Source organism: Leguminivora glycinivorella, chromosome Z (assembly GCF_023078275.1).
Source record: "Leguminivora glycinivorella isolate SPB_JAAS2020 chromosome Z, LegGlyc_1.1, whole genome shotgun sequence".
NCBI classification, from domain to species: domain Eukaryota; kingdom Metazoa; phylum Arthropoda; class Insecta; order Lepidoptera; family Tortricidae; genus Leguminivora; species Leguminivora glycinivorella.
This window is the reverse complement of record NC_062998.1, coordinates 45,005,648-45,021,486: the sequence shown is the minus strand read 5'-3', so window position 1 is coordinate 45,021,486 and position 15,839 is coordinate 45,005,648. Positions and strand designations below refer to the sequence as shown.

Sequence of the window (15,839 nt, the reverse complement as noted above, 5' to 3'; positions counted from 1 at the left end):
CTTGCCAGCTGTTACGAGCAACTACTTTCCTTACCTGTACTCATAACATTCACATTACTCATTACCCAGATTAACTCAGCTATGTTACGTGAATGTTTGAAAAAGGTTTCACGTGCGCCGATAGAGTTATCTAAGTATAACAACGATCATCTGGGCATTACCTCAATCGACAATGCACGCGTACCTTACCTAGAACCTTGCGTTATTAAACTTTATTGTTTGAGGGAACAATTACCTTTTGTACAGTGGGTATCGGAGCCATTATCAGTAGACGCGTTAAGTAACGCCGGAGGCTCGAGTTCGACTATTTAACTTAAGTCACAGGTTCATAACCAGTTTTTATTATGTCTTTGTTCGCTTGGTGGAAAAGAGAAGTAACTATGTACTTCATACAGGTCTAAGCACTTTACACATTCTTTGGAACTCATCAGTCGTACTCTGCTTATAATATTCTAATATATTTCATATATGTTCCACATTAGCAAACACATCCTAAACATCATTCAGACATCAGTCATGTCATTATTCATAGACGCAACTAGATAGTTTCGGATCAAGTCAATTGGAATTCTCAGTCAATATGTGGCACTTGTCATTGTCATTACAACTACGCTAATATTTATACGTAGGTTTTTATTTTAACACCCATAGTTTTTATAATGCATTATAGTCCAAAGGCAGCATCCGCATATTTGCATTTCATTAAGTGTCAAAAGGGCCTCTACGTACGTGTTGGTTTCGGCTCCGCGCACGCCTCCTAAAGGTTCGGAATAAATACCCAATGGTTTCCGTGACGGGAAAGACTACAACTAAATATGTGCCTACTATTATTTTTAGTTCTATAGGAATAAAAATAATTAATCAGGTATATTTTACATTTATCCACTAATTTTGAAATGGACATAGATTGATCGATACACGTTTAGCAAATATCATCTGTCTTCTTTTATGTAAACATAACGTATCTCCCCTAAGGCGATACTTAACCTGAGTTTTCTCTTCAGTAACCAAGTGTTTGGTAATTAGTAATAAGACTCGGGATATAACTCTCCTAATTGAAAGGAAATATTTGGTTTCTGCCTACGGCGTTATGACGAAGGTGGGCTAAGAGGATCAGAGGATCAAACGATATCGAGTTACATTAAATTTCTATTCTTATTAACTCTATATTTACGTAAAAGTTAAGGGGAGTTCTACAGTCTTGTTCAAGTTCATATATACGGAAACTGATATTTTACAAGTAATGATAATGGATCGAGATAGATTAAGGTTTATTGAAATCTCCTGAAGGCAACTTGATGATTAAATAAAAAACAGACAGACAGACAGACGGACAGAGCGGCACCATAAGGGTTCCTTTTGTACCTTTTTGGTACGGAACCCTAAAAATCAGCATGTATGGAGTTTTTACGCAGTTATTTAACATCTAGACTTTTAATTATTTTACAAATAATGAGTAATGATGTTACTATAAAATCTAGCACAAATTGGTGTTTACAGGCAAGCTCTAGTGGCATACACCTCGCTTAGTTTAGGATCGCCTCGGAGCGGATCCCATGTGACCGAAGGCACAGTTATTCGCCGTGTGTAATCCACTCCCGAACTAACGTTTCACGATTGTTATTTGTTATTAATTTCACGAACGATACGCTGGCTTTTAATGTTTTATAAATACGCATTGTTCTACGCGCGACACAATGCCCGGCGGCGCGGCGTTCGCGGCGCTCGAATCCGATACGCGGGCTACAGCTGTCTGCTGAATTCTTACCTACGTTACCTGGTTTAATACCTACTAAAATACTTCCCCTATTTACCCTTTATACAAATTATTACACGGTTATACAAAATGTAATTAGGTAGTTATGACATTTGGCTGGTATACCTATCTATGTAGCTAGTCTAATAGATTCGGCCAGTAACATTAATCAGCACTACACTATCCAATATATCTTTATAATTATAATTTTATTATGCTTTTGTAGATTTCAGCATTATTTCTTTTATAAGTAGGTCGTACTCGTACGTAGTAAACAAACTTAATTTTCTTAACTTATGTTTCATGCTTAGACTTTAGCTGAAGGAAAGTTTTCTTTTTCAAATATAGCGGAAATTATATATAAATTTATTTGTTCATCGTTCATCAATTGTGTTATAAGCCAAAAAGCAGTTTTTATATAACAGTATCTACATACCTATTCTATTGCGACAGATTCCAATTAGTAGGTATCTACTAGATTTTTAGTTTTTGTCGTAATTGAAATTGACGGGAAGTATAGTTCAGCACCTTATTCGGCTTGCAAAACTGATAAGAGTGACAACAAAACCAAAACATTATAAACAGTATAGTAGTCTAGTAACATAATAAAAAGGCTTTTTAGGGTTTTTCTCCACAGCAACTGATAGCAATATTGCATTTTATTCATAAGAGTGCAAAGTTATTTCATACAAATTTTAACTTGATGTCTTACGCTGGCTGGTAGAATGTTTTTGAATCATAAATATTGAATAGATTGATGGATTTGATTTAGTTTGATGTTTGTAGTCAGTATTTTGTTCGTGTTGGTGTGGTGAAAAACTTTTGTGGTTCACGTCACGCGGTGGCAAAGTTTGTTTAACCTTCGTGCCTTGAAACCGTCGCAACGCTCAATAATCCACTTTTTGAATATAGGAATATTGGAATCTTTCGCTTGCTCGCGTATCAATATTGGCACTTGAGGTTAAAGAACAACTTTGCCCCCTTGTAGAACAAATAACTATTGTTCTCTTCTCTTGTCAATTAGGTACGTAATACGTTTTGGTAGGTCAGTTAATTGAATGAAACCTTTTTGGAATTAACATGTGATTATATCAATTCTTGATTTTTAAATGAAGCCTAATTTGAGTTATTTTATGCAGTCGAATAAGGCTCCTGCTGGCGGTACGTAGGTACTCGTAGGTATTTCTCGGCTAAGTATTCCGCGACGATTCCAAGAAGCCCGTATTGGGCGGCACGTACGTGTAAGATTGGCTAAATCTCAACTCAACAACACACTTTATAACAATAACCGCACTTTAGTTTTTCCGTGCCGTTCGGAGAATTCTATTTAGAGTGGAAACAGATTGATATATGGGTAGACGTAGGTAATAGAGAACACTGTATAGTGGTGGTAGTACCTCTATTTTTGAGAGTCTCGACTGTCCTTTAAAAGACAACTCAGACAAGCAATATATAAAATCTCGAGCCTCCTATGAGACTGGAAATAAATTATAATTCATCCTCTCCACCCTCTATGTAACACTTTTTTGTATCCGTTTAACATGGATTGACACATTTAGTATGACCCCCTCCCCCTTAGTGCGTTTTCACATTAAATATATGGGATATCGATATGGGATAATGTGAAAATTGTGAAAACGTACTTACACTGTGACGTAATATATGGATGTGTTGTTATATGTTGGTTTATGGGCCGACTTTTGTTTGGGTAGGTAGGTACATAAGGTCGTTATTTGTGAGTGTGTTTAGTAAAACGTCCCACTTTGTCGGTTACCAATAAGGCGAGATTGATTTGTATCTTTATATGAATAAGCTGACAAAGCGGCTTTATAGCAATCGACAAAGTGGGACGTTTTCCCGTGCGCACTCACATTTTATTCGAAAGTTTAAATGGAGTTGAGAAAATTTAACTTCCTTATTTAGGAGGTCAAATTTTCTGCACATATTTAATTTACTGAGTATTTGAACATTATGAACTACTTTATCCTAGTCCGCTTATATTCGCGAAAAATGCGTGAATTTTTATCATAGAATAGTAATATTAGCAATCTTAACTAATAATTTTAAATTTTTTGCAGGTTCTTCTCCGTACGAAAATCGGCTATGTCTCCAAGACAACAATGGCCCGGACACATCCAACTCTCAAAGTGTGAAGGGCGACGAGGAGCTGTCCAGAGTTTACCAAACTTTGAACATGCAACCACTCTCGAGGGAAGAGAATACCAGCTCCAATAACAGGTTAGCGACAATCATATGAAGCACTTTGGAACAATATCATACACGAAAGAAAAAATGGCAAGGCCCACTGGTGGGCGAGCCGGGAATCGAACCCGGGTCTTCAGCTTACGCGGCTAACGTCTTTACCACTAACCTAACGCTAACGTGATTAGTTGATTACACATTTTACTTTGACAGTAACTCTCTATAATACTCGATCCTCTTTGATATTAGTAACTGTGTCTTTTAACTTTCCAGTAGCGAAACCAAAAGCAAATCAAAATCTACGACTCCGGCCAGCCCCGGGCGCTCGGAGATGAAGCCGCAGTCCACCACCAGCTCACAGGCGCTCACCAAGCCCCCCTACTCGTACGTCGCGCTCATCACCATGGCCATCCACAGCAGCCAGACCAAGCGAGCCACGCTCAGCGAGATCTACGCATACATCACCAAGGAGTTCCCGTTCTTCGAGAAGAATAAGAAAGGCTGGCAGAACTCCATTAGACACAACTTGAGTCTCAATGATTGCTTTATCAAGGTTCCAAGAGAAGGCGGGGGCGAGAGGAAGGGCAATTACTGGACTCTTGGTAAGAAACGCATTACAACTTATCCACGTCAAAATTTATCCAAATCTGTCGATTGCGTCGTTACTATTAATTATGTAGCTAACGGGTACGAGAACGCACAGTATAAGTTAGCGACGTCACATAAACGCACATTTTTGATCCTCATTTGCGGCACGTTCGAATGATTTGGACTTACCGAACAATAGCTTATGGAATCCATTTATAAGTAATTAATAAAGAAAGACATGTCTTTTCGAAATTTAATTATGCTTATGTGCGCCTAGCGAGTGTGGGCACTGCGGATGGTAAAGACTTATGCGAACTGCTAGCGAGTTTCATGTTTACAGCTGTGTATATTAATTTTTCTGCGAATAAGGTGTTGTTGGAGCATTCTGCCAGAGTGTCACATACGAGCACTTTTCTATATACCACATTGTCTAACAAAATGCTTGGAAGTCGATTTTGTCCCTTTGTTAATATTATTTCTAAATCGTCTTTCTAACATTTTACAAATGAAGGTTTCGTAAGCGACACTGGTGGAACGCCTGTTCTAGATCCCCAGTGTGGCGACATGTTTGAGAATGGCAACTTCCGCCGCCGCCGCAGGATGAAGCGTCCCTCGAGAGCCACTCCGTACTCCAAGTCGATATTCGGGGACGCTTACCATGTAGCCCACGTGGCTCAGCACGTACCTCCCCATATGCAGCATCTCCCGTTGGGCGGGAGAAACTACTTTGGGGCTACGTCTCCTTATCCGCCGTCTTATCCGAGATATGACACGTAAGTAACATGAATTAACGAGAGCCCACAACCTACTGTTTTGGAAACGAATGGAAAGCAAATGGCTATTAAAACACATTTGGGCGCGTACCTGAAATTACTAATACCCCGCCAACATAGGCACTCGGCAAGTGGCGTGGGAAATAGCCAGAGAAGTATGGCGGCAGATACCAGTAAAGTGTCAGCCTATTTAACTAGCTAGTTCCCATGCTACTCATCGATTATGACCGAGCGACCGTCCATTGTCGAGTGTAAATGAAATGAAAATGAAAATGAAATGAAATGAAAATGAAATGAAAATGAAAATGAAAATGAAAATGAAATGAAAATGAAATATTTATTTTTCAAGTAGGCATATTACAATGCGCATATGAACGTCAAATAAAGCTACGCCGGCTCTAACCCTACGCCTCAGCCTCGAGAAGATTTCAGTCCCCCCTCAGTTGGGAGGGGGGTATCCACTATGGGACCGGCAAGAAACTCGGCGGGCAACTTCTTTTCAAAACATTACATCTTATAATTAACATGCATTAAATAACAACATACAATTTAACATGCAAAAGTATTCATCAAAGAATATGAACAGACTAGGTACTCTATGGAAATCAATTTCAATAAATTATATTATTGCTTAATAATACGTCGTTCTTCTTCAGAGAAAACATATCAAATTGTCATAGAAGAAAAAGATAATATGAATCTCAATATCATTAAATATGTAATTTACCTACACAACATAAAATATAAAATATTTGATGTGCTTTCTTATCTGAACTGTGTCCTCTATACATAATACAATTATTTTAATTGCTATTCGTTTTTTGTAGTTTCTGGTTCGGGCCATGCATGTTTGTCTGTCAAATAGTCCTCGACTCTGTAATAAGCCTTTAACATCAATGATTTTTTTAAGTAGTTCTTAAGAGCTGGGAGGGGTAATCTCAAAGCAGTGTCAGGTAACTTATTATAAAAATGAATGCATTGCCCAACAAATGACTTCTGTACTTTACGGACACGAAACTTCTTTATGGCAAGCTTATTTTTGTTTCTAGTGTTATAATTATGGATATCAGAATTCTTAGTGAAACAGTCTAAATTCTTAACAACATAAATTATACTATCATAAATGTATTGGGAAGCTACAGTTAAGATATTAATTTCTTTGAAGAGTTCTCTTACTGATTCACGTGTTCCTAAGTTGTAAATAGAACGAATGGCTCTCTTTTGTAATACAAAGATAGTCTGTATGTCAGCTGCTTTGCCCCAAACCAGAATACCGTATGACATTACACTGTGAAAATAACTATGATACACTAGGCGAGCTGTCTCAACATTAGTCAGTTGCCTGATTCTCCTAACGGCGTATGCGGCTGAACTTAATTTGCTTGCTAGTTTCTTTATATGAGGACTCCATTGTAGATTTTTGTCCAATGTTAAACCAAGAAACAGTGTTGTATCTACCATCTCTAAGCATTCATCATTCAAAAGTATTTTTGTATCGATTGGTTTAACATTCGGCAGAGAAAATCGAATACATTTGGTTTTCTTAGAATTAAGAAGTAAATTGTTGACAGTAAACCACTGCAGTACATCAGCTAACGTGCTATTAATTACATTGTAATCCGTAGATTTTCGGTCAACATTAAAAAGCAGTGATGTATCATCAGCAAAAAGTACTATTTCACAAAAGTTTTTCACTATACATGGCAAATCATGTAACTAAATGTATGTATACCATTTTACCTCTACGCGGCTATCGGTCATATAAATTATAAACTGCCTACCCCTTCGTTCCTAGCTTATGAACTGGCGACGCCCTTGCTACACCGCCATCCACACACAACCTTGCTACGGTTACACGCGTTAGACCAGAATAGGTACCTGATACAGACACTTCCTAATCATTTATGTTAGGTCTGTTACATAATATTAAGTATGTCGATAATAATTACCTACATTACATAAAATATAACGCATCATTGGTACTTTGGTACAACTAATTATTATAAATATTTACATTCTTATTCTCATGTTTACAAAACAAATGCGATTACTTAATTAATTAATTATAATAATAAAATTGATGTGTGAGTGATTTTAGTTCCCATTTCCGTATTGGTTCAGCCATTGTCGATGTGTTAGTAAACATTCATAATTGACATTAGATAACACACAGGTGGAATATTAGTACTTAAACGATACGATATGACCACATTTACTTTTATAATTAGCAATTCTGATTGAAAATCTAATAATACTTTTGTGCCAGTTTGAAGTGAGGAAATGCAGGTACCTATACTATGTACCTATATCTTTTTAAAGGTAAACCGAAGTAAAGCTAATCTGTACAATTTCTAATACCTCCTTGAAAACACCTACATATTTATGCATAGGTAATATAAAATCGGGGAAATTTCGATTCTATATTAAATATTCACTAGGCGACGACGGGTAAACATTCAAGTATTAAAAAGAGAATGATGAGATGAGATCAATGTATGGCGTCACGAGAATGGATATGGATAAAATAGGCAAGACGTATGTATAGGAAAATTATAAGACACACATGATGACTAATGATCACTAATGATGTTACGTACCTACTTTTTTTATGCGAAGGGATGATAGTCAAAAGGTTCTTATGTAACATGAGTCGTTTTAGGAATGAAAATAAGGAGCCGAGTAATAGTATATTACAATACAAGTGCGGAAAAGAGGGAATTCGAAATGTTTAATACGATAAATGGACACGAGTTGCAATAGCAAACTACCAATTTGCACGTGTATTGTACAATGCTTTACAATCCATAATGACCCTTTAACTAATGTGTCTGCAAACAACAGTTTGTTCACATTTAATGATAAATTGGTGGTCTCGTTACAGGGCATGGCTGTCTCCCTCCAGCGCCGGCCTGGGCTACGGAGGCGCGTGCGGCGGCGTCGGCCGCAGCCCCCCCGGCTGCTCGCCGCACACCGCACTGCCGCACCAGTCCTCGCCGGTGCCGCTCAACCCGTTCGCGTCGCACCAGCTCCAGGGCCAGGTACGAGGACAAAAGAATCTGAGATTCCATACTTTGGTTGTTGGTCGCCTCACACAGCACTGGCGCACTAGTTTTTGCCGGTAGATATCGCTTAACTCGTTCGTTTATTTTTAACCCCCGACGCAAAAACGGCGGGGTGTTATAAGTTTGACGTGTCTGTCTGTCTGTGACATCGTAGCTTACGAACGGTTGAAGCGTTTTAGATTTCGTTTTTTTTGTCTAAAAGCTAAAGTACTCAGGAGTTAGTGTTACTAAGAACTTAGCCATGTTTGATGAAAATCGGTCCACAAGTCTTGTTGTTTTCAAAATTTAAATTTTGTATCGTGGTTATATTTATTTATACCTATTATGAATCAAGCCTTATTAATGCTGAAAAACTTTCTTCATCTAGTAGGTAATTAGATTTACTTTACACCTAAATCGTAATAGTCTGACAACAAACCAATGAATTCATAACGCGATAGTCTAATAATCGTAAATTTCAGCTCCAGTTACAGAATGCGTGTTAAAAGACCAATTTGATTACTGTAATTAAATTCAGATTGAAATTTTACTAGCGTATCACGACGATGCTGTAAAGTAGCATGCTTGCAAATAGGTACTTGAACGACGCTGCTTAACATTTTCACATCGTAAAACTGTTTAAACCGTTTGGAATTGCTGTGTTTAGCATTGAATCTCAATCTTTGAAGTTTTGAATATTTTATGTCATCAATTTATTTGAATGAGTATGATTAACCACACAGATATAAAAAACTGACTTATAATCACTTACAATATACATTCATCTATCTTATACGAGTATGTATACCTACTAAGGAAATTGGAACCATGAAGAATACAAAATAAACACTTATTTCCTTATAAAGTTTACTCTTTTTAGGGTTCCGTAGTTTACCTTCTTAGTTTGGTTGTAGCTACTTGTAGGTACTTGCCTGTAGTATGGCTGCGCCATCTGTAAATAAAAAATAACATATCGTACACCTTTTTAGTTCCTGGACGTATTTCGTTTCAGATTCAGAGCCCCTTGCAACCGATGCAGTCAATGCCAATGAATTACAACACCATAGGCGGTGTCACTTCTTTGGGTAAGTTTTAAAGTAGCTATATTTTTAAGTTATAAGAATAAATGCAAATACTTTCTCTCCATTATTAAAAAAAAAACAGGGCAGTCATATTTATCCCGGCATTTGCCACGGCTCACGGCCTGGGGTCCGCTTTTGACAACTAATCCCAAGATTTGGCGTAGGCACTAGTTTTTACGAAAGCATCTGCCATCTGACCTTCTAACCCGAAGGGTAACTAGGCCTTATTGGGATTAGTCCGGTTTCTTCACGATGTTTTCCTTCACCGAAAAGCGACTGGAGAAAATATCAAATGACATTTCGCACATAAGTTTAGAAAACTCATTGGCACGAGCCGGGATTCGAAATCGGTTCCCCTCAATTTAGTTTGAAATAAAGTTATGTTAACAAATTGTTTGTAATCTGCAGACGGGTCTCCAAGCCCCGGACCAGGCTACGCGCACTCTTCGGGCGGGTTCTCGCCGAGTCGACACCACGACGTTGTCACCTCGTCTGACACCGCCGTCACCCGGTTTCCCTTCTGGACAGAGGGTATAACTGTTACTTTTTTATTATTTTTAACACTTTCGCAACCATGAAGTTCTCGTATTACGAACGGCAACGTTCATATTTGTTATGCTACTTACTTGATTCAACGTCATCGTCAGTACTTCTTGTACTGAGAATATCTGTATATTTCCGTGAAAATACAATTGAAAAAACATTATACACTACATCTGTATTGGAACGCCATCTGACTACATACTCCCGGAACTTAATACCGTTGGAAATTACTACGCCTTCTCGTTCCCGCCCTGCGCTCCTTATACTAGTACGGAAAGCTTTCAGTAGATGACGCTAGTGTTACGTTCATGGTAAATAATATCTGATAGTCACTGTTATTGCAACTAAGACGTTATCTTATCACCTCATGGTAATAATAATTAGATTATATCTACTGTATGGGGTTTTGTAGCTATGATGAAAGAAGTTTTTTTTGTCATTCCAGTTTTTAGAACTTCGGTTTCAGAAACAATTTAAAAACAAAAATGTTACCTTTTTTCTTTATTAAAGGTATTGATCAGGTTGCACAGAGTTCAGTGTTTTTAGAATAAAATACAGTTTAAAGTAATTGCACCAAATACAGGAAAAAGCCTTAAAAATATTACTTACAAAATTTCAATCGATCATCAAAATAATTATTAGGTACCTATAACCAAGTAGGTATAACGACTTTGTTAAAATACCACAACTTTGAGGAAAATAAATAAACTCTGGCAACACACATCGATTGTGTTTTGGCTTCACTTTTGGCTGATGAGCCGTATAGAGACTATCGGTCTAAGTGTATTATTATGTCCATGTTTATTAATACTACCTACTTACATCGCCAAAAAATTGTGTTCATCCTTGTTCAGCAATCTACTACTGCATAGGCGTTTCACAAAATGACCTGAGCAAACAAAATCAATTAGTGCAGTTCAACGCCAGTTCCTTGCACAGTGCCTTGGAAACTAGCACTTCGATGGAAGTTCAAGGTTACTCTAATGCTCAAGTTCAACAAGCTGTTTTCTTGGAAAATTTTACTCAGTCGATCGGAATAACGAGGATTTAAACTCGGAATAAGAATAAGCATGCCTGTAAAATGCATATTATGAGTTATGAGGAAGATAATAATAGAATCTGTAGAATATCATCAAGTTTCTTACCGACTGCCACGGAGATATCCTAAAAAAAATGCGTGCCCCAAAATTTCCACCTGTTATTTTCGTCCTTCTAAAACAGTTGCTACATTTTGAATTTAGCATTTCTGTAATCAATAGTGTGGAGTTTACTGACCGAATGCTGCCAGCGCATCGCTGTTTCTTCGAAATATTTTTTTAAATAATTTTTAGTAAAGTAATTTTCAAGTAATTTAAGAAAATAGGCAAAAAATGACCATTTGACGCTTAGTAGAAAATTTTCAATAAAGAATACACGAAATAGTTTTCAATCTATAGATTACAGGAAACCTATTACTTAGAAATCTACAGTAAAGCGTAAGTCGGACTTAAAAGAAAAAAAACTCAAATTACGAATTTCACTCACTGCCGCTGCAAGGAGTTACCAAATCTGTTGAAATTGTGTGAGCTCGTTTGAATATTACATATAAACTCATTTCTGTTTCGTTTTGTTCAAAATATGGATTATTCGCAAAAATGACTTAAGTTCCTACTAAAAAGGAAGCGCTTAAGCCCTTCTTGTAGTGTACGGAACCCTTGCAACGCGAGTACAACTCGCACTTGGCCGGTTTTATTCCTGGGAACACTATGTTAAAGTCCAATCACTACATGCATGCGTATTACAAGAGGTCATGTATTTGTAAAGGAAGTTAATAGGCCTTGGTAGGGACACATTAGACCATGTAAATTTTAAGTTTACTTTGTAATAGGCCCAAAACCAAGCTCGTACCTTATGCATCCATACTAATATTATTATAAAAGGTAAAGTGTGTGTCTCTGTTTGTTTGTCCGTCTTTCACGGCAAAACGGAGCGACGAATTGACGTGATTTTGTAAGTGGAGATAGTTGAAGGGATGGAGAGTGACATAGGCTACCTACTTTTTGTCTCTTTGGAAAAAGCTAGTATAATATCGTAATAATTATATTATCTAACTATATCCTCAGTGAATAGAACACAAGATCGGCTAACAAAATTGTCCGTTGACAGGAGGATCCCCTAGCCCTAACCCAGGCTACGTGCCATCGAGCAACTACTCGCCCACGCGACGACACGAGGCCGTCACCTCTTCAGACGCGGCTTCGCGCTTCTCGTTCTGGCCTGAAGGTAATTTCTAGATAGTACCCGACTCTTAACTATTTTCTTGTTGCGAAGATAGCGGTTTTTCCCAGACAGGAACCAATTTAATGAGAATAATCTGTATGATCCTATTCCCTGTAATTATCAGAGCCATACGGGAATATGTACACAAGGAAAGTGGATCTGGTGGAATAGCGTGTGACTTTCGACCCGGAGGTCGCGGGTTCGAACCCCGGCTCGTACCAATTAGTTTTTCTGAACCTATGTGTGAAATTACATTTGATATTTGCGAATCGCTTTTCGGTGAAGAAAAACATCGTGATAAACCGGACTAATCCAATCCTATTCCTCCCACCAGTAATTATCAGGGTATACGGGAAGGAAAGTGGATATTATTGATAATTAAAGTACTATAAAATTTAGTTCTATGAGAATTAAATTAATGAGGAAATTTCGATAATTTCTGAATATTAATGATAACTTTCATTTTTACTAATTAAAATTAAATTAAATGCCCAATCCGTATTAAGAAGCTTAATGACCAGAGGTAAAGAGGTCTTAGGTCTCTGAAAGACATAGACATAGACATTTTATTAGTAAATATCTGGGCGACCGAGCTTCGCTCGGTTCTATTTTAATATATCACGTCTTTAGATAAAAAAAAACTCTTATAAATACAAAAACAAAAAAAAAGACAAAAAACAAAAACTTAATTTCTGACCGGGATTCGAAACCCTGACACCTACGATCTATCTGCGTACATTAGACCGACCTCGTGCGACTGAGCTAAGCGGAATCGATGCGCGCGCGGCGAAATTAAGGACCATATTTTACGTTTACAAATGCGAAAGAAAAACTCATGAAAACTCGAAAATTCGCGTTTTCCGGGATCTAAGGCTACGCTTGATCGATTTTTCACCCCCGAAAACCCCCACAAAACAAATTTCAGCGAAATCGTTAGAGCGGTTTCCAAGATCGTCGGTATATATAAATAAATAAATAAATAAATAAATAAATAAATATACAAGAATTGCTCGTTTAATAGTATAAGATATTGACGACGAAATGAAATTAACTACGTACGAATTGTATATGCCACAACTTAAGAAAAGTAGTGTTAAACGACCGTCATTATTGAGTTTAAACCATGTAATCGTTACAGCATTTACTTATTATATAAGTATACTTACATATTCGTCTCCTTATTATTTCACTTTAACGTTAAATGTTTTCGGTAAATATACTCAGACGTCTACTTACTACTGCCATTAGTAGCAATCCATATTGTAAAAGCCTTTGTTGTTTCATGAAAACATACTTAAGATAAACCCTCCTAGCCGTACGGGTATACATGTATAACGGTTTAGTAATATGTGATGTGATAGAGCCGACACCCCAAGTGAAATGGGATGTGGCTAGGCAAAGAGAGAGAGAGTAATATGTGATGTGATATAGGTATCTGAAACATAAATATATTTTTGGGATACAAAATATATTTATTATAATTTAGAAATTTTCGTTGATATAGATACTTAGTTTGAGGATATCATTTGATCAATATCTTTATCTAACATATGCACCTGCCGTATGCGTCCAATTTCCACTTTTTTTTAAATCGATACAACCTTTTTTTCCAAAACGGTGCTTGGTTCGAATCCCTATTGCAAATAGGTACTTTCCTTTGGTGCTACACGACCCCGATTTCACCCTGTGTGCGTAGCCGAATGAACAAACGCACGCGAAAAACTCACGATAAGTAATATCTCTTTCGTAGCTATCTATTTCTATCGCTCTTGCGTATTGGCGCGACAGAACCTGACTACATTTCTGCGGCGTTTCGCGTCGCAGAAATCCCATTCGGCTACGTGGCCTGTATATCTAACTATCTGCCAAGAGAGGAATTTTCTTGTATGCTTAATCCATTTTACAACAGGTAGGTTCCTACAAAAGTTAGATTTATTTTTGCATTAACATGTAAAATGCAATCTAAGATATGAATTTTGATCCCCATAGTACAAGTATTATCAATTACAACGCTTATCAAATAGTACCTACATGTATTTTCCTGTACTTACTAGTTTTTTTCTGTCTTTAGCTTACCTGTAACTAATTGAAGACTTTTGTTGTGACTTTCAGCCATCGGTGTCAAAGAAGAAGCTTCGACGACTCTCATAACCAACGCCGCACCTTACTCCAAATGTTTCATGTGAGCCCAGAGAGAAGCGAGAAACCCATAATAGGTACTATCCTGGCCCAGTCATTATGAAATTAAATAAAATATTTTATTGCAAAGTTACAAACTCGTAGAATGAATACCGATTATTTTCAATGAATCCATTAATATTGAAAGTAGCAAAAAATTATTCATGATTTAGTCGGAAATTGATCAGTAAAGAATAACAGGGTGGAAACTTCAACTTTTATCTGTAATATAATTTTAAAATGATAAGATAACATTAATGTGTTAAATGTGTATATACAAATCTAACGTTAAACGTGCATTTAAATGTGTAAGTAGGGGAAAACAGATTTGGGGTAATTCTTGACCTTATTAAATGTGTTTAATGTACTCTTTGTATGTCGTAATGTTTGTTTTTTATTCGTATAATAAAATGCATATTAGAATTAAAAGAAATCAAATTGTTAACATGTCAACCACACGTCGTTGCTAAAAAGCTGTAACTAACAAATGTTTACTTCACGGACATATTCGTCTATCCCACCGTTGCAGTAGGTAGATATTTGCGTATTGCTTTCAAAATTTATTGGTATAATTAATTGTTTAAGTATCGACCATAAAGATAGGCAGGCTCAACTAAACTAGCTATAACTTCACTGGTCGAGCAACTATACTGTCTATATTTTATACAAAGGTATGCCAACCATCGCCGCCACTTTTAGATCTATCTGTAGGTAATTCAGTTCAAAATGTCCGTAGGTATGTAGTAGTGAAGGAAAATTATTGAAATTTTTGAGTGGGGTCATGTCGTACTTGTATTTTTACTTAGAACATATATATGACTTTGTCGAAAAATAGAGGATCTTATTTGCATAGCTCATTTGTTATATTATTAATACCCCGAGAGCTATCCGGTCTTGCTACTACTGAGAAAATAAGTTAATTCTATAACAGTAGTTTTAGTGTGACCAAAAATTAAGTTTTCTAATTTGGTATAGTTTTTTTAGTTAAGCCTAAAATTGAAAATTAAAATTTATGACAACGAACGTATAATACAGTGCGTAAACGTAATAAGGGCGATAAATGAAACCAGGCATATAATTTGTTATCATTAATTAAGAGGTGTTTTTGAGTTACTCTTAATTTTCAGCCCATAATTCATTTTTGAAAAATTTCCCAGCAGCAATGTACTGTAAACGTGGTTGCGATGACAATCAATGATAACTGTCAACTAGCGTTTAACGCGAGTGTGTTTGCATTACGTTGCGGGCCGAATTAATTTGTATGGTTAAAAAAAATACTTCAATTTTAAGTAAAAGTTATCTAATTCCATTTTTTATGTACTATACTCACCACCGTAGAGGTTCGCCCGTATTAGGTTTACACCCTGTATAATAAAAAAATGATTATATTAATTCACTAAAAATCAGGCGTATTCGG

At 36.8% G+C, this 15,839-nt stretch overlaps 1 protein-coding gene across 4 annotated transcripts in view; it reads left to right on the top strand.

The window, feature by feature from the left end:
- Positions 1 to 15,374, top strand: part of LOC125241305 (forkhead box protein L2-like) — a 91,400-nt gene extending 76,026 nt beyond the window's left edge. The window contains exons 5-12 of one of the 4 annotated variants that reach the window (XM_048149712.1): positions 3,835 to 3,994; positions 4,232 to 4,560; positions 5,094 to 5,319; positions 8,201 to 8,357; positions 9,373 to 9,445; positions 9,851 to 9,973; positions 12,131 to 12,247; positions 14,357 to 15,374. In XM_048149712.1, coding sequence (XP_048005669.1) covers positions 3,835 to 3,994; positions 4,232 to 4,560; positions 5,094 to 5,319; positions 8,201 to 8,357; positions 9,373 to 9,445; positions 9,851 to 9,973; positions 12,131 to 12,247; positions 14,357 to 14,430 — 1,259 coding nt within the window. In that variant the 3' untranslated portion in view covers positions 14,431 to 15,374. Of the gene's footprint in view, positions 1 to 3,834; positions 3,995 to 4,231; positions 4,561 to 5,093; positions 5,320 to 8,200; positions 8,358 to 9,372; positions 9,446 to 9,850; positions 9,974 to 12,130; positions 12,259 to 14,356 lie in introns of those variants that run through there. The other 3 variants (XM_048149713.1, XM_048149715.1, XM_048149714.1) reach the window with 3 other exon arrangements.
- Positions 15,375 to 15,839: the final 465 nt, after the last annotated feature.